This window comes from Hyaloscypha bicolor (assembly GCF_002865645.1).
Source record: "Hyaloscypha bicolor E unplaced genomic scaffold K444scaffold_117, whole genome shotgun sequence".
Taxonomy (NCBI): Eukaryota; Fungi; Ascomycota; class Leotiomycetes; order Helotiales; family Hyaloscyphaceae; genus Hyaloscypha; species Hyaloscypha bicolor.
The window spans coordinates 526465-549279 of NW_020194619.1; the positions used below are offsets into that span (position 1 = coordinate 526465).

Here is a 22815-nt window from a genome sequence, read left to right on the forward strand (position 1 = left end):
GCCTTTTTTTCGCTGGCACAAGTTTGCCCCCCATTGATTCTTCGCAACACAGCCGCAGCGATACGAACGCTACGGCAAGTATTTATTTTTAGACCCGCCTCCACAGCCAAGACAAGCTCTCACTACTCCGTAAAGAGCAAGCCCCGGCAGAGCATTTTGTGAAGATCGACGGCAACTCGCGTAAAGTAACTGTGAGTGAGAAACTTAGAAAACAGACTTGGATCAAATGTGAACTGTCCCGAGCTACAGCAATACACATTCTCGCCAGACTTCGCTCTGTCACTTTCGTCACTCTTGTCACTTGGTAGGAGGCGCGTCAAGTGGCTTGCTGCTCGTGAAACATGCTCTCGGCTGGCTTGTTTTAAATCCTTGATCAGCCAATTACTCCAGACCTGTCATCGGCCCCTCAATCCTGGAGCCCAGGGACAAGCGCCACCAAAACCAACGTCCGCCCGCTGCACAGAGCAAATAGAAGAGGGCCATCAGAACGTTCAGCAAAGTTTGCCGGAGAACAGCGCAAGAGAGGGACGTGAATCAGGTGAATCAAGTCGATCGGCATTGAGCAGCAGGGGTCAATTGGTTTTGGTCTCTTTGTGCGACTTCGTAAAAGCAAGTGACATGCATGCATGTACTAAGTAAAGCTTCATGGGAAGCGAGCGCGAGACACAACACGACACGCAACCAAACTAAACGCTCCACCTCCATGGCTCTCCTTTGCGTGCCGATCTCAACCCGTTGACGTTTCCTTGAAAACTCCCAAATTTCCTCTTTTTTCTCTTCTTCCTACAAGACCTTCCATACAGCGCCTGGACGCCCCTTCCTGTTTTCCTTCTGCACTGCCGATCGCTCCCTCTGTCACGTTCATTGCGTCACGGTTGCCAGGGGTCAAATTTCACATTCCAGTTCCCAACGTCCAAAACATCCATTTTTCAACACTGCAATCCGCAGACCTAGGAACCATCTCTCATTCCTCGAGCACTCGAAAAACAATTAATAAACGCAGTCATTATGGCGCATCCCGGCAATGGCGGATACCAGGAGCACAAACTGCAGGACCTTCCTCCCGGAGGCGGCGTAAGTCGACCAATCCTTCCTGCAACTTCCCATTCATTGTCTGACCTGAGAATCTCAGTACCACATACCCCCTCATCAAGACGATGAAGACGGAAATATACCACTTCTACACCAACAACCAAATGTGCCGTTTGCGGACCCCTACGACGCCCAAGCGAGAACTCTCCACGGTACCCCGCCAGCCAGACCTGTGTCAAGTTACAGTTTAACGGAATCTTACGCCCTCCCTGCTGGGGGTATTGCACCTCCATACAGCAGCGAATATGACGAAGGCGCAACATATGGTCACCAGCTAGAGGATAATGCACATCAAAGATCAGATTCCCCATACTCCAGGGCCGAGACAAACTCCACCGAAGCATGGCGGCAGAGACAAGCTCCAAATGCTGGAGGGCTCAAACGTTACGCAACCAGAAAGGTGAAGCTCGTACAAGGCGCTGTCCTGAGTGTTGATCATCCAGTTCCATCGGCCATCAAAAACGCCATCCAGGCTAAGTACAGGCAAGACCTCGAGGGTGGGAGTGAGGAATTCACGACTATGAGGTACACAGCAGCCACCTGCGATCCTGACGAATTTACACTCAAGAACGGCTACAATCTACGCCCCGCAATGTACAACCGCCACACGGAACTACTGATTGCCATTACCTACTACAACGAGGACAAGCAGTTGACTGCTCGAACGCTGCATGGTGTTATGCAAAATATCCGGGATATCGTAAACCTGAAGAAGTCCGATTTCTGGAATGTTGGGGGCCCAGCCTGGCAAAAGATTGTTGTGTGCCTGGTTTTTGACGGAATCGATCCTTGCGACAAGGATACACTGGACCTTCTGGCAACAATTGGTGTATACCAAGATGGAGTCATGAAGAAGGATGTTGACGGGAAAGAGACAGTTGCACACATTTTCGAGTACACTACACAGTTGTCGGTCACTGCGAATCAGCAGTTGATCCGCCCCCAAGACGACAGCAGTAATACCTTACCTCCTGTCCAGATGATGTTCTGCCTGAAGCAGAAGAACAGCAAGAAGATCAACTCTCATCGATGGCTATTCAATGCGTTTGGCCGTCTTCTGAATCCTGAAGTCTGCATTCTTCTTGACGCAGGAACGAAGCCCGGACCAAAATCGTTACTCTCACTCTGGGAAGGTTTCTACAATGACAAAGATCTCGGAGGAGCTTGCGGTGAAATTCACGCCATGTTGGGCGGTGGCCGCAAATTGTTCAACCCTTTGGTTGCCGCGCAGAACTTCGAGTACAAGATCAGCAACATTCTCGATAAACCTTTGGAGAGCTCATTCGGATACGTCAGTGTGTTGCCCGGGGCTTTCTCAGCCTACCGTTTCCGTGCTATTATGGGTCGACCTCTGGAGCAGTATTTCCACGGAGATCATACACTGTCCAAGAAGCTCGGCAAGAAAGGAATCGAGGGCATGAACATTTTCAAGAAGAACATGTTCTTGGCCGAGGACAGAATTCTGTGTTTCGAGTTGGTTGCGAAGGCCGGTTCGAAATGGCACTTGACATATATCAAGGCCGCGAAAGGCGAGACAGACGTTCCCGAGGGAGCCTCTGAATTCATTGGCCAACGTAGAAGGTGGTTGAACGGTTCATTTGCGGCAAGCATGTACTCTATCATGCATTTCGGCAGAATGTAAGTCAACAGCAATTGTGTTTAATTTCAAAACTAACCATTTGCAGGTACAAGAGCGGTCACAACATCATCCGAATGTTCTTCTTCCACATCCAACTGATATACAACATCTTCACCGTCTTTCTGTCGTGGTTCATGTTGGCATCTTTCTATCTGACGACTACTGTTATCATGGATCTTGTTGGAAATCCGACTCCCGCTTCCTCGACCAGCGCGGAGCATCACGGATGGCCATTTGGTGATACCGCAACTCCAATCGTCAACACCGTTCTTAAGTATTTGTACCTGGCATTTCTCCTCGTGCAGTTTGTCCTCGCACTTGGAAACAGACCCAAAGGTTCAAAGGCTACTTACATTATATCGTTCATGGTCTTCGGTGTCATCAACGCTTACCTGATCGTTCTGTCGATGTATTTGGCTATTCGCGGCATCTCTGGATCTTCCATTCAGACCGACAGTGTGGATGACTTCTTCAAGAGCTTTTTCGGAAACTCTGGAGCCTCTGGTGGAATCATTATCATTGCTCTCTTGGCTACATTCGGTCTCTATTTCGTGGCCTCCTTCCTGTACCTCGACCCATGGCACATGTTCACTTCCTTCGGCCAATACTTGCTGCTCATGTCTTCCTACATCAATATCCTCATGGTCTATGCCTTCAGCAATTGGCACGATGTTTCGTGGGGTACTAAGGGTTCTGATAAGGCAGATGCTCTTCCTTCCGCGAAGACAACAAAGGCAGATGGTAATTCCGCAGAGATTGAAGAAATCGATAGACCTCAAGAGGATATCGACAGCCAGTTTGAAGCAACGGTTAAGCGGGCACTGAAGCCTTACGTACCAGTCGTGGAAGACGAGAAGAGGACGCTTGAGGACTCTTATAAGTCCTTCAGAACGAAGCTTTTGATCACTTGGATCTTCTCGAATACTATCTTGGCAGTATTGATCACAAGCGACAGTATCGACAAGTTTGGTTTCGGGGTGAGTACCACTCCTCTCCACAAAGAAAGCCTACTAACAATCCCTAGGAAACTGCAGCCGTTCGTACCCAAAAGTTTTTCACGATCCTCCTTTACGCGACTGCCATCCTCTCTGTCATCCGATTCATGGGTTGCTTGTGGTTCCTTGGACGCTCAGGAATCATGTGCTGCTTCTCACGTCGTTAAGAAACTCTCGTTCTCCTCAACTCAAAGCATTCCAGCGAGCATTGCGTTTATTCAGCCACCACAACCTCTGGGGAATTCAGGTTCGTGGAGCGGGGCTTGTGGAGAAATGCATGGAGGTCGGGCGTACCGTGAAAATTAATGCTGCATCAGTGCGTGGCCTCTGCATTATACATCTCGGCGTTTAGACTGTTTTCTGGGGGTGGGATGGGCAAAATGGAGAGCGTGTAATGCTGTTGTATTGATGGATTGTTTGGCGTAGAAATTGAATACCCGATGCGCTGAGCAGAATGTATCCCCTGTTTGAATCGATTCGGTGTTTGGACTCGGGATCGGGTATTGATTGAATGAAACCATATTCCAGCATCAACGCCCGTTGAGCAGATATTCATGTTGTACTTGAACCTCGTTCCTTGCCTAGCATCCGTTCTTGTGAGGAATTTCTTTGCTTGATTATACATGAAAAAGCAATTAACCTAGGCTAAATTAACACCACCGGACAACCAGGTGACCCTCTTGCTGCCCGCCCCTTTCTTGCCGAAACCCAGAAATGGAATATATGAGACCCTTGGCGATTCTTCGGCACAACTAATCTGCTTCCTCAGCTTTAATTCTATGACACGAATGTCACAAGGCTGGGATATAGTCTCCCTGTATTATGCGAATACCTGTGATCCAGACCATGGCGATGGGTATAGCTATTGCGAATGGGCAGATCATAAGTGTCCTACTGCTGGGCCGTCGGGAGATTTTAAGAGTGGTGAGTCCAACTTAGTACAAGGAGAAGCGAGAAACTGAAGAGAAATAGGCCTTCGTCCCGGCGAGAACAATTGTAAGTGTTGTGTGTTCGGCCGTAGATGGCGGCGGAGTGGCAATGAATTTATATCGAGGACATTGGCCGAAAATTATTATCGACATCTTGAAACTGAAGGTGCTGGGATATGCTTCTACTTCGAAGATGCTTAGTAGTGCATAGCATGGATAATCCCAAGTTTTTCTTGCGTTTCGATAAAACAGGATTTAGAGTTTTCAAGCATGATGTACTTTGAACTGTTGAATAAATACTTAAACCCAAAATCTTTTTGAAAGTTGGCAAATTAAACAACAAGTACGAGTAATGCTACAGAGGACAAGATAGCAGCAAATGATGAGCCATCAGAAATGCCGAATCCAGCCGAATTCAGCACTCCTCCTCTATTTTGCTGAACTTTGAAATATATAAACCCCAATCGGCCCATGCTCACAAGGGGTAAAGATGAGCCAACCCAGGTCAAAGAAGGTGAAGAAGGGACGCTGCCTCGGCATCGACAATAAGGGAGCCATTCCCGCCAATCACGTGCTCATCCGAAGTGGTGGACCCACCTTGATATTAGAATGCAGCCAAGTGCGTACCAGCGCGGGCATTGATTCTGAACTAATAAGGATGAGGACCAATTGGTTAAGAAGGAAGTGAGAGCGCCAAGACTTGCCAGGATCGTTCCAATGTAAATATGGTCGAAGCCCTCACCTCCAGGCACAAAAAGACTTGACTCGACTTCACATTTCGAAGTGGCTTCACTTGAGTTTTGCTATTTTGCTGCTTGCTCTGAATATTTTTTTCTATTGATATATATAACGTTAACATATTCCTTTTAATACTGTCTACTTTGATGTGTTTGAGGTTATCAACTTTTTTGCGGGTGCGGAGGTGGTTGTTTTGCGAGCCATCTATTGCTCGCTTAAGAGCGAAGAGTAAACAGTGAAATAGGAGCGCTGTTCTCTGCAGGATTTGGGCATAGACATCGTGCCTACTGTAGCTGGCTCATTGTAGTGAAGTTATTCAAGAGAGAAATGATCTTTCCACAAGCTCTGAGAAGTTTCCTTGTCCGGACGATCTTCCTTCAGAGGGGCAGTGGATTACGCTGCAAGGGGAACTAATGTGAGAATACATCGTGCATTATTACAAAGCAACATTGAATCTCAAAGCGCCAACTTTTCATGCTTAAATGACTTTTGACCTCCCGATTCTCCATATTCCAGCGATACATGCCCTCCCCCTCGAATCTTATACTTGTAAATCATCAGGCCCTCTAGACCAACCGGTCCACGAGCGTGGATTTTGTTGGTGCTAATGCCCACCTCTGTCCCAAAACCAAACCGCATTCCATCTGCCATTCTTGTTGAAGTGTTCCAGAATACACCTGCAGAGTCTACGCTGGACATGAATTGTTCAGCGAGAGGTGAAGAAGAGGTCAGTATGGCGTCTGTGTGGTGGGAGCCGTGGAAGTTGATGTGGGAGATTGCTTCGGTGATAGTGGAGACTGTTTTGATGGCTAATACCAGAGAAAGATGTTCGGTGTCGAAATCGCTTTCATCAGCATCCTGCAGAATAACCGATGAATGCGCTGAAAGCTTGGCCGTAAGAGCCTTCTTACTCGTCGGATCACAGCGCAGCGAAACCCCTTTCTCCAGCAAGGCTTCTGCAACGGCTGGAAGAACAGTTTCCAATGCAGCTTCTTCAACTAACAATGTTTCAACGCTATTGCATGCTGCAGGATATGATGTCTTCGAATCAACCACAACTTTGACAGCCATTTTCGGATCGGCGGTATGCTCGAGATAAATCGAGCAGAGTCCATCCGCGTGACCGAGAACTGGGATCTTTGTGGATGATTTGATATACCGGACAAGCTCATTCGAGCCTCTGGGAATGACCAAGTCGATATATTGATCTAGTCCAAGTAGTTGAGGGATCACATCTCGTGTTGTGACGAGCTGGATGGCTGTGTTCGGAACTTCTGTTGATTGTAGAGCGGCGGAAATGACTTTTGAAATTGCAACAAATGATTCTGTTGACTCTTTTCCACCTTGAACTCTGTTAGGAATGATGTTCCTGCGAATTAATTGGGCCATACCTTTCAATATAGCAGCATTGCCTGACTTGATAGCAAGAGATGCGATGTTGGCAATGACTTCAGGACGGGCTTCGAAAATAATCAAGAGCACTCCTATCGGACAGGACACTCGCTCAAGCTCGAGTCCATCATCCAGCTTTGTTCGTAGGGTGGCTTTCCCAACTTCACAGGTCCCAAGTTAGGAATATGTTTACACTGAATAGGGGGGCGTACCAGGATCTTCTAGCTCCCTCACGTCCAAAATTCCCTTGAGCATATCCTCCCATTTTCCTTTCTTGCTAAGGTCTAGCCGTGACACTATACTCAAGCTCAGTTCCCCATCTTCAGCAGCCTTCTTTGCCAGCGTTAAGTCACGCGCATTGGCAGCTAGAATCTCCTCCTTTGACGCAGAAAGAGCAGAGTGGATAGCGGTCAAAGCATTGTTCCTAGCAGCAGTTGGGAGTGTTGCCAGAATGTGTGAGGCTGACTTAGCTGCTCTTGCAGCATCTGCAGGCAAAGCATTGGTTAAAGACATGATTGCCTTAATTCTTTGCTTTAAGATGGTGAGTCAAGTGATTTGAAATTTAGAGGAGGGGTGAGATTACACAAATCGTCGTCGTTATATCAGGCGCTAAGGTCTCAACGGGCCGACTTGTCTCCGTCGTGGGGAAGTTCGCGAATGATAATCGAGCTCATTGCAGCCTTGAGCTTCTTCTTTATAACAACCTCTTTCCCACTTACAACTTCGACTTTGTCCCATAATTACCGTTTATTCCTTCACAGCAACCTGTCGCGTTATTTTGTTTGGGGGAACCTCTTTCAGCAGCAAGTGTCTGGGCGAAGTTCCGCAAGCTGAAGCTCGCAGCAACTGCTACTCAGATTCACGAACAAGCACACGATCTCTCCAACCACCGCCTTCTCTCCACCGTCAAGATGGATAACCTTCTTCCCAACCTCCTCTCATTCCCTCCCCATCCGCCGCCTCCAAATCCCATTTCAGATTACGCCTATGATCAAGGCATTCGAGAGCAGATCGATTATGTGCGAAAGCTAGCCGACAGCAAGCTCCTTCAGCAAACCTCGGGTGGTGAGAATGTTTTAGACGTGAGCAACAATAGATTATTACTGGAAACAATCAGCTAACAGAAACCAAAGGTCATCAATCCCGCCTTGAACACTGTCCCATACACTTTTATCCTACTTGCCAATATCTCAGCGCTGAAGAAGGGCACAAAAGGTGTGGACATGGAGAAGATATGGGGGAAGATGACTACATTTCTTGGCACATTCGATCCCCGACAGATCAGATATCTTGGTGACCAGCTGTCGGACATTTTAGAGGCAGTTGCGAGCATTGCGGTCACAAACAGACAGGTTCGTTCGCCGCTTCGTGAATGTGCGGTTATAATTGACAATATCTAGCCTTGGGTTGCCCTTGCGCCCATTAGAGAGGCTCTTCTGAGACTGGACCCGACAGGAACCATACTCACTACTTCTCATTTGGCCTTGGTGAGGTTGGCCTTGGATTCACACAGCTACAATCCTGTTGTACCAGTGATTGAGAAGCTCATTCTCTATTTCCCCGGAACCACCAACCAACCGAGGCCAAAATACATTTGCGACATGAGCCTCAATCCAATGCAATACATTACACCAGCTTCTGGCCTTACACAGAAGCTCAAGTATCAAGATGTTTTGGAGTATTTCTTGTACAGTGGAATGGTCTTTATTGGCCTGAGAAACTGGGAAGGCGCCTTGCAATGCTTGGAGAATGCTGTCACCTATCCTGCGAAGGAGGGATCCGTAAGCAAGATTATGGCGGAAGCCTACAAGAAATGGGTTCTCGTTGGTCTCTTGCAGGAGGGCAAACTGCTCAACTTACCCAGATCGACGAGCTCCAACGCGGCAAAGCAGTATCACACCCTCGCCAAGCCGTACGAGACCTTCGCGCAAATCTTTGAGAGCGGCACAGCTTCGAGACTCAAGGCTGAAGCAGATCAAGGCTTAACTGTCTGGCAAAATGATTGCAATACTGGCTTGGTCCTCCACGTTCTGGCAGCATACCAAAAATTCCAGATTAGGAACTTGGCCAATATTTACAGCAAAATCTCCATCCCAGAAATTGTCGGCCAGACCATGAGCGCCGAGACGGGAAACAAGTTGCCATCACCTCAAGCCGGAGAGAAACTTGTCCAGGAAATGATCAACCAGGGCGAATTACATGCCACTATGAGCACCTCACCAGGCCAACCTTCCGTAGTCACATTTGCTGTTAGTGGACCGGTTTTGACAGAAGTTGAGATGCAGACAGAGTTGGGAGCAGCAACTGAGCGTATTCATGCCTTAACTAAGGAGATCAAGCAGACGGATCGGATGCTGACCCACGACAAGGACTACATCAAGTTCATACAGAAGCAAAGGAAGAACGCCAGACAAGGTAGCACGGGAGATCAGGGTATTTCGGGACCAGATATGGACTGGGGCGGTGATGTCGAGGATGAGGATATCATGGGCGGCCTCTACTGAATTCCTCACCGAAATGGAAACATGCGAAACGAAAAGTCATGATAAATGAAGGTGTGCGCCGGACTGGCGGCGTGTCAACCAGGAAGAAAGGAATGTATTCTGAAATGAAGGAGGCTTGCTCTGTCTCAGCATGGGACTAGCTTTTCTCATGAATGAGAGCAGGCGTACTGCATGGGCCGGTGGACTGGCTGCATTCGAGAGGCTGGCGTCGATAAGGTTTGATTCTATGGTAGAAGCAAATCATAAAAGACGAGACCGATTTTCAGCGATAACATTGCCAGAATAGAACGCAATAAATGAGCTTCCCCAGACACAAGTTCAAAGTTTTCTGTGATTCAAATTTCAAACGAGATAGAATCAAAACTTTGAACTTAATGCTTGATTTCACATAGAGGTGAAATCGTTTCTGTCAAAATTACTTCATTTATTCATGCCATAACTACATCCACGAACGCCGATGCCATATCAATGAGACACGGCATCCATCATGCAAATATCCCTCATCCTGCCCATAACCTACATCCTGCATAAAGCCATGTCAGCCGAGTCACTCGCGCGAAACATCGAACACCACATCCAGGCCCACGCCACGATGATCAAATGACAATCAGAAAGAATTGTTAATGATCTCTTCAGTCAATATTGTACAACTTTATGAGATCCGCAAGCTTGTGAGCTTCGACAGTGAAGTTGATTGGGTTGGCACCTATGACCTGGTATCGGACTCTATTGGGATGTCAGTATAGTTTTTAGCTAATTGAAACCGAGAGATGGTACCTTTGCTGATCTTGGAAACTGTCCGTCTTTGCTCTGATCTTGAAAGTGAACGTCTTGCAGTTAGCTTCTTCGAAAGCAGTCTCCATAGCCGCAGTATCATTCTCCTTCAATTCCATGAGTTGATCGGCAGTCATGCCCATGACCAGACGTCCAACGTCGTCGAAGCAGCTTAACCACAACTGACCAGTGTGGTCATTGACATTCAATTGCATGATGTATCTATGTTCTGGTCTTGGATGATTGATATCGCACTTCTCGCAACGCCAAGTGCCGTCTCCCATATCAGTGACTTTCTTGTTGCAACCCTCACTTAAGCATGCTGGATAGGAGAAGGTCTCCTGCTTGATGTGGACAATGGTGCTTTTCGTGGAGAAATAGTCGGGATTTTCCAATGACATTCCGAGCTGCTCTTCTTTGACTTGGGCAACAGTTTTCAACGGGTCCTTTTGTCCACCTGCGGCTCCAGCACCTGCCATGTTGGAGTGGGAGGCAAAGCTGTCCATTCTTCCTTGAGAGTCATACCATCCCTTTAGCTTATGAGCCTCTGGAATATCAGGATCAATTGCCATAGAGCCAGAAGACAATAAGCTAAGACTCCGACCTCCAAAATCGCCGACCTTAGTTCCCTTGAATGCGACGATAGCCTCCGGGCTTGCATCAAAAGCTGTGGCTGTCTTGCCCCAGATTGTGAGTCTAACGGAGTAGCCACTATCATCAACCAATGTGAGCTCACGCTTGTCGAAAGGCTTTTGGGTTGTCTTCGATACAATCTGAGTAACTTCGGCGACATCCTTCAAGACTCCAATTATATCAATCGTTGAGTCTTTCTCAATCTCCTGAAGCGCGCCGATGTTGGTGAAGTTGTATCGGACTTGCGGTACTTCCGTTGCATCTTCACATTTCTCAACCACGGTGTCTCGCTCAAACGTGAGTTCGTAGTCATTTGGAAGATTCGAGAATTGTTTCTTTGCGAGTTGGACTCGGCATGGATTGGAGATGTAATAGACCGAGCCTTCCTGGAATAGCTCGTAGAATTGGTCACACTGCTCGTTGAATCCCGTTGCCTTAATTTCGCCACTTTCATCAAGGAGGTTCACGCTGAACAACTTTCCCTCACTATTCGGTTTGTGCCAAGTTCTGATATCAGATTTGTGTGAGACTCGGGCTTTGATTGTCCACTTGTGTGCATACGGGGAGAGGCCTTCTATAGGATATATGGTGGCATGCGACGAAGAACTGGTAGGGGCGCCACGCGATGGAAGTGGTCGGTCTTGTGCAGCTGGTTGCTGGTGTACCTTGTTTCCGTAGAAACCATCTCCTGCAATGGTTGTATTTGCCGGCTTGACGTCTTCTTCTATTTCTTTGTCTGTCAGAGCAACAGGCTCTCCGATCTTCTCCATTTCGCCAAGGCTTTCAATGACTTCGATATCTAGGATGATCAAAATTCTGGTTTGGTCAGTGGGATACCATCGAGATTGCAATCATCTCACGTACTTCTTGCCTTTGACAGCATTCGCCTGGTAAGACTTGAGTCGAACAAAGCATCCCTTCTTTAGCTTTCCATCATGCACAACATGATTGGCCTCTAAAAACTTGTTAACGCGGTTCCCCAAGATTCCTCTGCTGACTTACGAGTTGCAAGCATGCTCTGTACAAAGTTGCTGACATCACTCAAGACAAGTCGATAGCGCTCCGGCTGGCCCTCCGTCGTTGATGCAAGAGTCTTTACCTGGACACATTGGCATACTGGTACTGGGAAATCTCTCTGGAGCCTGTCCGGGTCATTGAAAATAGCACTGCTTGCACTTAGTAGAGAATTTCACTGGGGAACGTTTGAGCATACTTAAGAGCGCCTTGGGTAATCTGAGATCTTGCCGCGTCCGCCATTGCGAAGTGTCCCGTTAAGGTGGTCTTGTTCTGTTGGAAAATTGGAAAGTTGGTGTTGACGACGCGCTTGGAGGAAGGAAAACGCGTCGAGGAAAGGAGGGGCGTTAAAGTGGTTTTCTCGCTTGGCTAACTATATTTGGATACCTACACCCCCTCAACGCCACCTTCGAAGCTCCAGCTCGATTGGAACATTGGAACCCCCCATCATCACGATCAATACGATCATCAAACGCAAACATGGCTGATCCCGAAATCGCGACGAAGGCTCCTGAGAGCGATGCCACAGAGGAGACGACAGCAACCTTGATTCCTGGGGATACTCCTGCACAAAAGGGTGCCAGCCTTGGTGTGCGTGGAAACCTGTGTTACCAACAGCTTATACTGACAATCCTCAGGAACACTGCGTGACCGACAGACCGACTCGTCAGTATTTCCAGAAACTCATTGCTAGGGGTGGGCTCTCAGGAACAGCTTGTGCTGACTTGCTTCAGCTTTTGGCGCAGGACCCAGTGGAGAGATGACCCAGCTCGGAGGAATTGATTGCTATATTTCGAAACCTGCCAACTATCCTCATGCACCATCGAAGCTGCTGCTCTACTTGTCCAGCGGGACGGGACTTCACTCAGAGAACAGTCAAATACAGGCTGATCTCTATGCCAGGGAGGGCTATCTCGTCGTGCTGCCAGACATGTTCAACAACGATCCTATACCCGGCTCTGCTACATATGAAGAGGAGAAGGACCCATCGTGGATTGAGCAAGTTAAGATGCGGTTGGCGGATACCTCCAAGTCATTCTTGATCGACATGTGGTTGGCCAGACAAACCCCAGAAAAAGTTCTTCCAATCCTTCACAAAGTCATTGATGCGGCCAAGGACGAGTTTGCCGATGCCGTTGCGAATGGAGGTGGAATATATTCTGTAGGTTATTGCTTCGGTGGAAGAATGACTTTGCTTCTTGCTGGCGAGAAGCCAGATACCGTTGCATGGGGCCAACAAGTTAAGGACGAAGAGGCTGGCGTAGTAAAGAAAGGACCTTACATCAAAACTGGAGCTATTGCTCATGCGACTTTGGTAGGGAAGGAGGATTTTGAGGGTACCAAGTCACCATTGGCTTTCATTTGCGTGGAGAATGATCAGCTTTTTGATGAAGAGGTTCGAGAATATGGTGAGAAGTATCTGAAGGAGCATAATGTTGAGAACGAATTCAAGACATATTCGGGTGTTCCGCATGGATTTGGAGTTGTTGGAGAGTACGAGGATGCGGAGATCAAGACAGCACAAGCTGAAGCGTTTGATCAAATGTTGGCTTGGTTGAAGACTCATTGAGCTTGAGAATTGGGTATGGCGTTCGGCTTATATCACGGATTGCTAAGTGAATGGGACTTATATGGATGATTTACGAACAAGTTCCCTTTGACTTCTTCCAGTCCTTGATCAAGCCCACGAGCTAGGATGATACTTACGGGAAATCCGTGGTCAGGTGATCTCCAAAGAACTTTTACTTCCTATGTGAGCAGTTGAAGCCCTTTCCTCTGTATCTCAAATCGCCGAATTTCTCTCGGGTGCCTGAGATGCCAAGATTAACTTGCAAAAGCTCTCACGAGTGTTAAGTCTACTTTTTGAGAAGTTGGTGGATCGCAGAGAAGCTTCCATCTTAAAATGGAAGGCTCGACTTACAAACATCGATATTTTTACTTCTCCCTGGTCGACAAAGATCTCCAACACTGTCTCATCTCCAAATCAAAAACGACACACGCAATCCATGACGAAGTTCACGAGCCTCATCATCAGAGACATGTAAGCCCCTGAAGTAAAAACTCCGATCCCCGTGCAAATCCGTGGATTCAAGAAGCGACCACTCCTCCCTCGCACCTCCTGTCCCACCCAAAAGTCTTGGATGTTTCTCCCACCAATCCATCATCCTATTTTCGGGCTATCCTCCACAGAATCGCAATGTTCTCAAACGCCAAGCACCACCAAGTGGCACAAACACCACCCTTGCAACATCTGACACAGCATCCGCTTCACAGCTCGTCACCTCACGACCGACCCTCATTCTCGCACTCAACCATTAGCTCCTGTGCTCACGATGTTTTGAGGAATGTGGCTCGTGCTTATGCTTTGAGACCGTGTCAGAAAATGTGGAGTGGGTTCCTGCCAAGGCTGAAGTCAGCGTTAAAGATGCCGATGTCCCATGTACTTCTTCACTTCATTTTCGTTGTAATCGTTCGTTTCTTGGGATTTGAAGTCAAGAGTAGGACGCTTTCATTTTCATATTGCAAAGATTCATACCTCCTGGCGAGGTGCTGGCAGGAAAAGAATGTTACAGCTTAATTTTTTGATGTTGGCGGTTGGAATCACCACTGTGTGGTGTAGAAGTATTGGAGATATCCTTCGTAAGTTTTGAATTCTTGTGTTGAGTTGCGTTGCTTGTCTGTCCAGCAATCCCTATTGCTGCCCAATTGCTCCCATATTTCGAAATGCAAGAAGTTCAGAGGATCGTTCGTCTCATAAGTCCTCGCCAGACGAGTGCATGAGATCTCCAGGTGCCTTCACTGCATCAACTTCCTGGCCAGCTTCCATACAACTGCTTTATCTACCAACGCAAAAAGACTGACCTTGGAAAGCAACCCTCCGCCTGCCAAACACCATCTCACCATCAATCCCTCTTTTAGAACCACAATGCCTCTTTCAACCCCACGAACCACCCCAACACACCTCCCCAGTTTCCCAAATCCCACCACACGCCTGGCCTCACATCTCGACCCTCCTAAAAGCCCACGCACCTCTCAGATCCCCTCAATCTCGCGTCCAGACGCTGCGAATCTCTGATTTCGTCGGCGATTCATCTCTCGAAGGAATTGTACTTGGACTTGTGTACACCGTTCCCGAACTAGCTGCTGCGGAGAAGGAGCTAAGGAGTCTTGATGAGAATGGGGAGGTCTGGGGAAGAGAGGTGGGGAGAGCGGAGGGTGGTAGGCGGTGTCTTGAGGAAGCAGTCAACCGAGTCGAGGAGGGGAGGATGATGGAAGGTGTGTTGCAAGTTCCGGGCAGGTGGAGAGTTGCGTTTCTGGTTTACATGGTTGATTGAGGAGTTCCTTGAATGAAGCCCAACCAACCAACAGATACGAATCGCAGGACAGCTGTAGGAGTACCGAAAAGCTGGCTTCCCATTGACCGGAGCCACGCAACTGGCGTTGATTTGATTCTCTGGCGTTGGAAAGGAAAGGGAATTTGGCGTTCTTAGAGAAGATTTCCTGCAAGAGGAAGAAAGAAGGAGATGGTCAAGACTCAAGAAGGAATTATGAGGAAGAGATACGAAGTAGTTCTGAACTCTCACTCGTTCACCAATCAACAGCAGAGATAAAGAGAGAACGAAATACATTTCAATTGAGAAGACCGAAATTCTGAGCAACGGCTGTCGGAAATCGACTTAAGTCTGCATTATGAGTAGAGCCAGAGATCATAGCCTTCAGTCAGCTAGCTCATCAGAGATCTCGAACAAAGCTCCTCACTATGAACTGCCCCCCAAGTTCCATCCCCAAGGTCAAGTTTCGAACCAGAGGGGCAATCATCCTCAAATCAAGCTCCATCCATGCTGCCTGCACCTCACCCCGCACAAACATCTCTCAAAACAACACGCACCTCAAGCTCATCCAAACTTCCATTTCTCTATCCCCCCCCCCCCCAAAAAAAACCAGACCGTCAGAACGTTCGTTTCAGCAAAAGCCTTTCCCTATTTTCGGACGGATGGGAAGGGAAGGGGAAAGGTTAAGTAAGTATGGTAGTGGGACGGAAGGAAGCAAGCGCCCAAAAGAGGTGCAGCCAAGCCCCGGAGACAGGAGCTGCGAAACGAATGCAGTGTATGACTGATGTTGTGTAATCACTTCTTTTCACCCGTTTCCCCAATCCGATTGGAACCGGACTGAATGAGGAATTGATTTTTTTTGATTCAAGTTTCGTTTTGAGAATGAAGATCAGAAACCGCTGTCACTTGTTAAGAGAGGAAGAAATGAGGTTTGGAAACAATGCTGCATTGTTTCTTTCTGTAAGGTAGAATCAACACAATAGCTTTTATTCTCTCGTAAAGTCGTTGGGTTACATAAGAGAAGCTAAACCGCAACATTCCATTCCATTTCCATATTCCAGCCAAGTTGCTTCGAAAAAATAAAGTGTGAAAGTCATAAAGGTCGTCATCAATGTAAAGACTCAAGGAAAAACATAATTGTAGTTTCGACAGTGTTCAAGTGCTGTCTGAGCCCAGTGCCAATCCCCAACCCACCCCACGCCTAAGGATCATAATAGGAACGTGAGGCTCGGAGTTCGGTGGCAACGTTGGTTGGTTTTGCAAAGTACTCCCCCCGCTTGCATTTGTGTATATTCGGGAGGAAAAAAATTTATCGCCCTCCTTTTGCAAAGCGTAAATTCATCATCCATGCAAATGGCACGTGAAGCACCATCTTGACAGGTCCAAGAAATGAAAGTCGTAAAGCCGTCGTCATCTGAAGTAGAACAATATGCCGAGTGTGGTGTTTCAGCCAATACAAGAACAATCGTAAAGTGCAAGGAAATTTTGTCTTATCAAAGAGTGTGGTGATGGAGGGTTTTGTATGTTCGTAGGCCTAAGCCATAAATAGATGGCGAATGGCTCGGATTCCAGGTAAGGTGGTCCGGTCCGAAGAAGAATGTGCAGAAAGTCTGGCTTAGAGCGTCGAGACTGGCTATCGGCGTCGTTGGGTGATGCTCGCTCGATTTCGATTCAGAGGAGCAGCCTCGTATGTTTGGGGGCCTGACACAGATCCTTCACGTCCCGTCTTCCGCCGTTTCAAATCAATATCACCTCCCGGGCCTCTGCTGGATGGTCGAGCATCATCATCGTCATCACGGCCACGCTTGTTGCTTGCCCCGTTCATGACTGGCTGAGACGCATATCCGTTGGGTATCGAGTTTCCCAGATCCGACTGCGAAGCATAGACATCACCCCCAGCGTTGCCATTCGCGGTTCCACGCTCACTGCTCATTACATTATACAGATTACTGGAGGGTGGCTGGACCCGCGGAGGCGTGCTATATCCGCCTTGTTGGGCGTAATACGGTTGAGGGGCAGAGGCCGTGCGTGGGGTAGCACGTCCGGATGCTGGGTGGTTTGGAGAACCGGTCATTTCTGGAGACAAGTGGGGATGCTCTCCCGGCAAGGATCCAACTGCTGGCCCGTTGGTGTAGCTGTATGATCCACGATTGGCATCATAACTTGCAGGATTCCCATGAGTGTACTCCGCCTCATGCTCGTGATCTGCTTCATCTTCATGACCATGACCAACTTGACTTTGTCCTTGACTATGGTGGAGCATACCATTTGAATCTTTCGAATCGTGGTGCTCGGCTTCAGCGCCTGGTGCTCTCGCTGAGGGCGGGCCCATTTCGTTCTTGATGTACGAATTCGGCTGGTAGCGTGCCATGTTCGGGTCTGGCGCCGATTGAGGATAAGCGTTTTGTTGAGAAGGGGGTGCAGAATACATTTGCCGTGATGCATCGTAGGGCTGCTGCGTACCCTGTTGATACTGCTGCATGCTTTGGATTTGGGTCCCCGGAGGGGTCGTCGCTGGAGTGGTAGGCATTGAGCGTGCGTTGCTTAAACCCGTGTCGATAGACAGGGGATTTGTACCTTGAACGCTTCCCATTCCTCCTTGCGGTCCCCACTGAAAGCTTCCATCGGAGCTGCCCATGTTGCCCATCACACTAGATGCGCTGGTTGGGGGAGTCGGAAAAGTGTGCGCTCGGTCGATGCTCGGGCGCCCAACGCTCGGGTGAGGGGCGAGAGAATGCTGGGGTCCGGGGAGGTGACCACCAATTGAGTTGTTCATCGAATGATGGTGATGCTGATGCAGAGACGGCAGTCCAGGTGCCTGCGTATTCCGCATTTGGTTTTGCTCTTGTTTTCTCCGCTCTGCAGCTGCCATCACGGCATTTGTCCGCGTCTGGTTGGTCGGATGATACAGAAGCGCACCGATATTATGAACAAAAAGAGGGTACAACAATTCTGTGATCTTCTCCTTGTTCGCAAAGTCCAGTGCGCGCTCGAAGGGAATCCTGTCAATTGGTTAGTTTTGCGATCTTCTCCCACAATTCTCTTTCAAAGCTCACCAAACGCCTTTCAGGTGCATGGGCCCAATTTTGACCACATGTCTCATTTTTTCACTCTTGAGAATGCCGTCTCTTCGCCCTCGGGTCATTCCTGCCACATTCAAAAGCTTTGTGCCATTAATCATGTGATTGTCTGTAATTGTCAGTCAGTGCGTTTCGAATCTAAATGAAAATGCCGTCATACCCTCTCTTCGAGCAACACAAACTCCCTTTGCTTCGACTTGAAAACACAAGCTGCCTTCATCTTCCCATAGGGTCGCAGTAACCCTGGGCTTCATCCCAGGAGGAGCTACTTGACCAGTCGTGTCGAATCCTTGTTGCGCCCCATAACCTTGACCAGGCATTGGTTGACCCGCTGACATGGCTGGCAAAGGCAATACATTTTGCTGGCCTATTGAACCGGGAACTTGATGGCCCGTCGATTGAGGTGATGTCAATCCGTTTGTGTAGTTGTATTGACCGTATTGAGCAGGGGTAGGTGGGTATTGTGCTGGGCCCGGTTGCAGTAATGGGGGTTGTTGTTGATGCTGGGGGTAATGACCCATACCTCCTGATGTGACTGTTTGTGGTGGTGGCGGTTGGCCAGTTGACATATGTGAAGGGTAATACATATCCTGAGTACCACCGTGATTCATATTTGAATACGAATCTTGGCTGTAGGAGTATGCTGGACCAGAAGGAGAAGTGTGGCTATAGGATGTCTGCGATAAGGATACAGGAAGTCCAGTGTTGGCGGGTAAGGTCGGAGAGGGTGTCTTTGGCCCGTTCGACGATGAGGCAGTCGTGTAGGACGAGTGCGAACTACCGTTCAGAATCGAAGAAGATCCAAGGGAACCAAGAGAACCAACCCGGGGTGACGAAGTACCGGATGAGTATGCCTGTTGCGGCTGTGGCAAAGGCAGAGAAGGCAGCCTATCATTCACATACAGCGGTCGTTGAAGGGCGTGATGATTGAAAAATGGTACGTCTGTAGGTCCCCGGGTTTGCACTTGCGAGATCGACGGGAGATCCAGCTTTTCGGTTTGAGAGATCAAGTCCTAGGAGGACGAGGTATCGGAAAGCTCAACGAAAAGTTCGTGAGCGTAGGCAAAGACTAGAAGCCTCTAGGATCAAACCGTGCAAGATGGGTTGATGGTGTGGCAATTCGGACAGCTGGGTACTGCGTGATGGTCGACGGAGCAGATGCTGGGTGCTGAGGAATTGGATGCTTGGGCATGAAATCGATGCAATCGTATTTTGAAATGATCAGCACTGGGCAACTGTGCTTTTACAACGAACGCGCAGGATGGTCGTTTATTTATCGTGATGGACAAAATAGATGCATAGACCGAACAGTGACTTCGTTAAAACTGCAAAAGACTCGAAAGCAAGACGTTTGGCTCGTAGAAGGTCGTTAAGAGGAGACTTGAGAAAAAGTCTGTCAATCCAATTGAGATGCAATTGAAGCTCCACGACAGGTTGGTTGATGGTTACGCGAAGCTGCAGGTATGCTTGTGCTTATTGTCGCTTCGAAAAGATCTGATCCGTGCTTCGATTCGAGGATGCAAAAGTTTCGTGGGAAGTCGTTACGCTCGTGAACAATCGTCGGCGCCACAGCAACTGGGGGTCCGGAAGGATGTGGAGAGAGGATGGTATGTGAAAGTTGGTTTGGAGAATTGGTGAACTTCTGCCACCTCTAATGCAGGTACAACCAACAGTCAGCGCTGCAGCAGAAAAGAGGACTGTGAGAGGGATCGCAAGAGAAACAGTCGAGCAAGGCGTGGGCAGCTAGCACATACCTTTTTTTGCAACCTGCACCTCCTACCAAGGAAAAGTCGAGAGGTCGGGAGAGAGCGCGCGAGAAGGAAGGGAGAGGTAGGTGGATCTGGAGACGGCGCGGAAGAGAGAGAAGAGGTTGGGTGGAGGAGGGCAAGTAAAGGTCGAGATCAGGATAACAGCGACGAGCCAGTGGCAGGCGGGCGTGTGGATAGCGGGACGAGCAGGTGGCAGAGCGAGAGCATCGACGGGACCGGGGGGGGGGGGGGGGGGGGGGGGGGGGGGGGGGGGGGGGGGGGGGGGGGGGGGGGGGGGGGGGGGGGGGGGGGGGGGGGGGGGGGGGGGGGGGGGGGGGGGGGGGGGGGGGGGGGGGGGGAAGGGGAGCTCTCTGTTCTGCTGGGATTGTTTTCTGGTGGAGCAGGGGCGTGAGCCGGGGGGACGCCTGAGCAACCAGCGACCGAGCAGAGCAGCAGAACAGAGAGAGAGGACTGGTGGGAGGGATCAGGGAGGGGAGGGGAGGGGAGGGAAGGGAGAGGGGAGGGGTTGAGCGAGAATCGCGCCTTTTGGCCCTAGCACCACGCTAAGAAGTTCAAAGGAGGGAGCGCTGTCCTCTGCGCAAACTCCCAGCTCCAGCTCAAAGCTCCCCAGCTCCAGCTCCAGCCAGCTCCGGCTCCAGCACCGGCAGCAGTCGCGCTCCCACGACCCACGCCGCCCACCGATTTTCCCAGCAGGCCGACCAGTGGTCGCGCCAAAAGCTGCTCCCTGTTGCACGCTAGGCCTGGGCGTGCGCCGTGTGCTAAACGAGCGCCCGCAGTGGAGGGCGGCCAGGACAGGCCTCTTCCCCTTCCGGGTACCTTCGTGCGGGAGGTACAGGACGGAGTATCGTTGTTGGGTGAGGATCCAGCCCCCCCCCCCCGCCGCTGACTGGATGGGCTGCTGCTTGCTGGCCATACGCTGCCCGTTTGAAGAGCAGCGAGCGCCGAGCCTGTAAAGAAGAGTTCGAGGGCGTCTGAGGCTGGTGTCCGACGTCCGTGTGCTGTACCAGTTCTGCTCGGCCAGGTTCTGTGACTTCTCGCTGGCTGTCCTGGCTTCTCCGCTGCGAATTCGGTTGTTGAGGCTGTTTTCCTTGCTGCTTGCTGCTTGCTCGGCGCCGTGCGGGCAAACCCAGGGAGCCGAAGAGGAAGGCGGCTGGGGGAGCGAGGGAGGTGATTTCTGGAACGGAACACCAGGTCAAGACTCAAGAGTCAAGACCAACAACGCTGATCCACGAATAACCAGTGGCTGAGGAAGGCTGGCAGGGTGATCTGATCTGGCTCAGGCCCGCGAAAATGCTCTCTACCTCTGCTCGCCCTTCTGGAAAAGTGGGGAGTTCCGGCGTGCCGTGCTATCAGTCTGGTAGTCCAGCTCTGCCTCTTCCTCTTCCCCTCCCTCTCTTCCTCGTCGACAACGCAGCTTTGTAACCGCAACCCGTGGCGGGGTCTCTGTCCAAATTTACGTTGGAGCTGGGGCCAGCAACCTACGATCCACTCCCAACCCACGTTCCAGCGCGCTACCGGACTACTTTCCGTAGTAACATCCACCTTAAATGGTTAATCATCTAGTCGCTCAGCGCCTTGGCCACTGAAACCCGCCCAGTAGTACCCACCGGTCCCACCCAAGAATCCTGACAATGACACCAGAAAACCCCGTGGCTCCAGCAGCTGCGGGACGAAGCTTCAATCTCCAAACTTCAACCTTTGCTCTGGCGGCTTCGGTTGCGCCTGGCTGCAGCAGTTGCAGCGGCACTGCTATTCTGGACGACGAGCCACATACCCGCGCTTACAAAGGCAACGAGTAAGGGACATCAGGCTAAGCCTCTAGTTTGGTGGAATAGCTTCAGCGCCAATTCCGCGTACTGGGGAGCAGCAACGTTGTCAGCAACCAGAAGCCGTGTGAGGTTGCAGGGGAGCAGGCGGCGCCAAAAAATGGAAGGGGTTGAAGAGTTCTGGCCAGCGCGGATCCGGACCAGATTCAGCCTGACGCCGATTGACTGATAGCGAGAATGGAGATCGATGGAAATCCTGGACCTCCTCCCTTCTCACCGCACGGTACTGATGCCACTGCAGCTACGGTCCTCTCAATCTTCGCCTTCGTACATCTCTATAGAGGTAGTTAATGAATAATCATGTGTCTTAATGGTTGTGCATGCTGAAATCATAGGATTCAATGGTCAAAAACGGCAAGGCCAGCCACGGGAATCGTCATAGGTTTCTCCGAAACGGGGGTGATGGTGGTAGGGAAGTGGATGCGGCTGTCTGGCCCTATCCCACGCGCAATGCGATCTTGCAGATTCTTTGCTCCCATCCTCTGCAGTCGTCTGGTCGAGTGAGGAAGCATATGGTTCGGCCTTGTGTGGTTTCATCTGAAATAGGTACATGCACCTTGGCTACCACTCTAATTCTTCTCCATGAACATGGAATTGGCGTACTGGCACTGCAGGTGGACTGCTGTTTGTATGTGCACTCCGGATGGGGTGCAATGACGAGCGAGAGGCGAAGCTTGCAGAAGATCCCGTCTGCAGAGTGCAGTGCAGCGATCAAGCCAGATGGCAGCGCGCTGTGCACGAGCCGGACAATAGGTAGGGCCACAGAATTCTCCGATTGCCTTCGTCCTGCCGCACTGTGCAGAATGCTGAACCGCCTTATGCGAGCTAGATGAAGGTTTTGTTGGCAAAAGTCCGGAGTGCAGCTACAAGTTGAGGTTCTGGCCAAAAACGGATCCCCTCCACAGGCAGATCATGCTTGATCGGTAAGGCAGGCAGGCAAGCCGGCATGAAATGTACGTATGTATGTCATGTCAAAAGGTCCCGTTCAACACTAGATCAAGTGGATAGAAGCTAGGTGACGCCCACGACTAACCAGGATCAACTGATATTTTTATGCTTTCGGGAAACCGAAAGGTGCCAGAGGGAGAGAAAGTCATC

General features: G+C 49.8%; 7 protein-coding genes across 7 annotated transcripts; 4 read left to right on the forward strand and 3 right to left on the reverse strand.

The window, feature by feature from the left end:
* The first annotated feature begins 702 nt into the window (after nucleotides 1-702).
* K444DRAFT_615313 (glycosyltransferase family 2 protein) lies at nucleotides 703-4324 on the forward strand. Its single transcript, XM_024880705.1, has 4 exons — nucleotides 703-1074; nucleotides 1133-2730; nucleotides 2778-3708; nucleotides 3756-4324. Exons 1-4 carry the CDS (start codon nucleotides 1009-1011, stop codon nucleotides 3891-3893), a joined length of 2733 nt encoding a protein of 910 aa, XP_024733784.1. The 5' UTR covers nucleotides 703-1008; the 3' UTR covers nucleotides 3894-4324.
* A 1290-nt stretch (nucleotides 4325-5614) lies between these two features.
* K444DRAFT_654052 (gamma-glutamyl phosphate reductase) lies at nucleotides 5615-7314 on the reverse strand. The gene is made up of 3 exons (XM_024885916.1): nucleotides 6998-7314; nucleotides 6785-6946; nucleotides 5615-6736 (listed from the first exon to the last, which is right to left on the reverse strand). Exons 1-3 carry the CDS (start codon nucleotides 7296-7298, stop codon nucleotides 5850-5852), a joined length of 1350 nt encoding a protein of 449 aa, XP_024733785.1. The 5' UTR covers nucleotides 7299-7314; the 3' UTR covers nucleotides 5615-5849.
* A 175-nt stretch (nucleotides 7315-7489) lies between these two features.
* Nucleotides 7490-9599, forward strand: K444DRAFT_565582 (uncharacterized protein). The gene is made up of 3 exons (XM_024877107.1): nucleotides 7490-7867; nucleotides 7919-8137; nucleotides 8186-9599. The coding sequence occupies exons 1-3, from the start codon at nucleotides 7697-7699 to the stop codon at nucleotides 9287-9289; spliced, it is 1494 nt and encodes a 497-aa protein (XP_024733786.1). The 5' UTR covers nucleotides 7490-7696; the 3' UTR covers nucleotides 9290-9599.
* A 91-nt stretch (nucleotides 9600-9690) lies between these two features.
* K444DRAFT_654054 (replication protein-like protein A 70 kDa DNA-binding subunit) lies at nucleotides 9691-12021 on the reverse strand. Its single transcript, XM_024885917.1, has 5 exons — nucleotides 11910-12021; nucleotides 11699-11862; nucleotides 11561-11651; nucleotides 10067-11512; nucleotides 9691-10015 (listed from the first exon to the last, which is right to left on the reverse strand). The coding sequence occupies exons 1-5, from the start codon at nucleotides 11951-11953 to the stop codon at nucleotides 9922-9924; spliced, it is 1839 nt and encodes a 612-aa protein (XP_024733787.1). The 5' UTR covers nucleotides 11954-12021; the 3' UTR covers nucleotides 9691-9921.
* A 90-nt stretch (nucleotides 12022-12111) lies between these two features.
* On the forward strand, nucleotides 12112-13476 carry K444DRAFT_615317 (alpha/beta-hydrolase). Its single transcript, XM_024880706.1, has 3 exons — nucleotides 12112-12301; nucleotides 12349-12376; nucleotides 12445-13476. Exons 1-3 carry the CDS (start codon nucleotides 12191-12193, stop codon nucleotides 13278-13280), a joined length of 975 nt encoding a protein of 324 aa, XP_024733788.1. The 5' UTR covers nucleotides 12112-12190; the 3' UTR covers nucleotides 13281-13476.
* Nucleotides 13477-13702: 226 nt separating this feature from the next.
* K444DRAFT_38593 (uncharacterized protein) lies at nucleotides 13703-14631 on the forward strand. The gene is made up of 2 exons (XM_024872386.1): nucleotides 13703-14350; nucleotides 14582-14631. Exon 1 carries the CDS (start codon nucleotides 13908-13910, stop codon nucleotides 14286-14288), a length of 381 nt encoding a protein of 126 aa, XP_024733789.1. The 5' UTR covers nucleotides 13703-13907; the 3' UTR covers nucleotides 14289-14350; nucleotides 14582-14631.
* Nucleotides 14632-16675: 2044 nt separating this feature from the next.
* K444DRAFT_534600 (apses-domain-containing protein) lies at nucleotides 16676-18733 on the reverse strand (the record flags this gene model as incomplete). The annotated part of the gene is made up of 3 exons (XM_024875225.1): nucleotides 16676-18044; nucleotides 18099-18231; nucleotides 18283-18733. 3 exons carry the CDS (start codon nucleotides 18731-18733, stop codon nucleotides 16676-16678), a joined length of 1953 nt encoding a protein of 650 aa, XP_024733790.1.
* Between the last annotated feature and the right edge of the window lie 4082 nt (nucleotides 18734-22815).

Excerpts from the sequence above, each read along its gene's own strand:
- K444DRAFT_654052 (XM_024885916.1), bottom strand. The coding sequence starts at position 7,298 with ATGTCTTTAACCAATGCTTTGCCTGCAGATGCTGCAAGAGCAGCTAAG. Across the intron at positions 6,947-6,997 it reads GAGGGAGCTAGAAGATCCTG|TTGGGAAAGCCACCCTACGA; the intron begins GTACGCCCCCCT and ends GGACCTGTGAAG. Across the intron at positions 6,737-6,784 it reads CAATGCTGCTATATTGAAAG|GTGGAAAAGAGTCAACAGAA; the intron begins GTATGGCCCAAT and ends ACAGAGTTCAAG.
- K444DRAFT_38593 (XM_024872386.1), top strand. The coding sequence starts at position 13,908 with ATGTTCTCAAACGCCAAGCACCACCAAGTGGCACAAACACCACCCTTG.
- K444DRAFT_615317 (XM_024880706.1), top strand. The coding sequence starts at position 12,191 with ATGGCTGATCCCGAAATCGCGACGAAGGCTCCTGAGAGCGATGCCACA. Across the intron at positions 12,302-12,348 it reads AAAAGGGTGCCAGCCTTGGT|GAACACTGCGTGACCGACAG; the intron begins GTGCGTGGAAAC and ends GACAATCCTCAG. Across the intron at positions 12,377-12,444 it reads CGTGACCGACAGACCGACTC|CTTTTGGCGCAGGACCCAGT; the intron begins GTCAGTATTTCC and ends GACTTGCTTCAG.
- K444DRAFT_654054 (XM_024885917.1), bottom strand. The coding sequence starts at position 11,953 with ATGGCGGACGCGGCAAGATCTCAGATTACCCAAGGCGCTCTTAA. Across the intron at positions 11,513-11,560 it reads AATGCTGTCAAAGGCAAGAA|AATTTTGATCATCCTAGATA; the intron begins GTACGTGAGATG and ends TGACCAAACCAG. Across the intron at positions 10,016-10,066 it reads AGTTTCCAAGATCAGCAAAG|AGTCCGATACCAGGTCATAG; the intron begins GTACCATCTCTC and ends ACATCCCAATAG.
- K444DRAFT_565582 (XM_024877107.1), top strand. The coding sequence starts at position 7,697 with ATGGATAACCTTCTTCCCAACCTCCTCTCATTCCCTCCCCATCCGCCG. Across the intron at positions 7,868-7,918 it reads GTGGTGAGAATGTTTTAGAC|GTCATCAATCCCGCCTTGAA; the intron begins GTGAGCAACAAT and ends CAGAAACCAAAG. Across the intron at positions 8,138-8,185 it reads TTGCGGTCACAAACAGACAG|CCTTGGGTTGCCCTTGCGCC; the intron begins GTTCGTTCGCCG and ends GACAATATCTAG.
- K444DRAFT_615313 (XM_024880705.1), top strand. The coding sequence starts at position 1,009 with ATGGCGCATCCCGGCAATGGCGGATACCAGGAGCACAAACTGCAGGAC. Across the intron at positions 2,731-2,777 it reads ATCATGCATTTCGGCAGAAT|GTACAAGAGCGGTCACAACA; the intron begins GTAAGTCAACAG and ends AACCATTTGCAG. Across the intron at positions 3,709-3,755 it reads TCGACAAGTTTGGTTTCGGG|GAAACTGCAGCCGTTCGTAC; the intron begins GTGAGTACCACT and ends AACAATCCCTAG.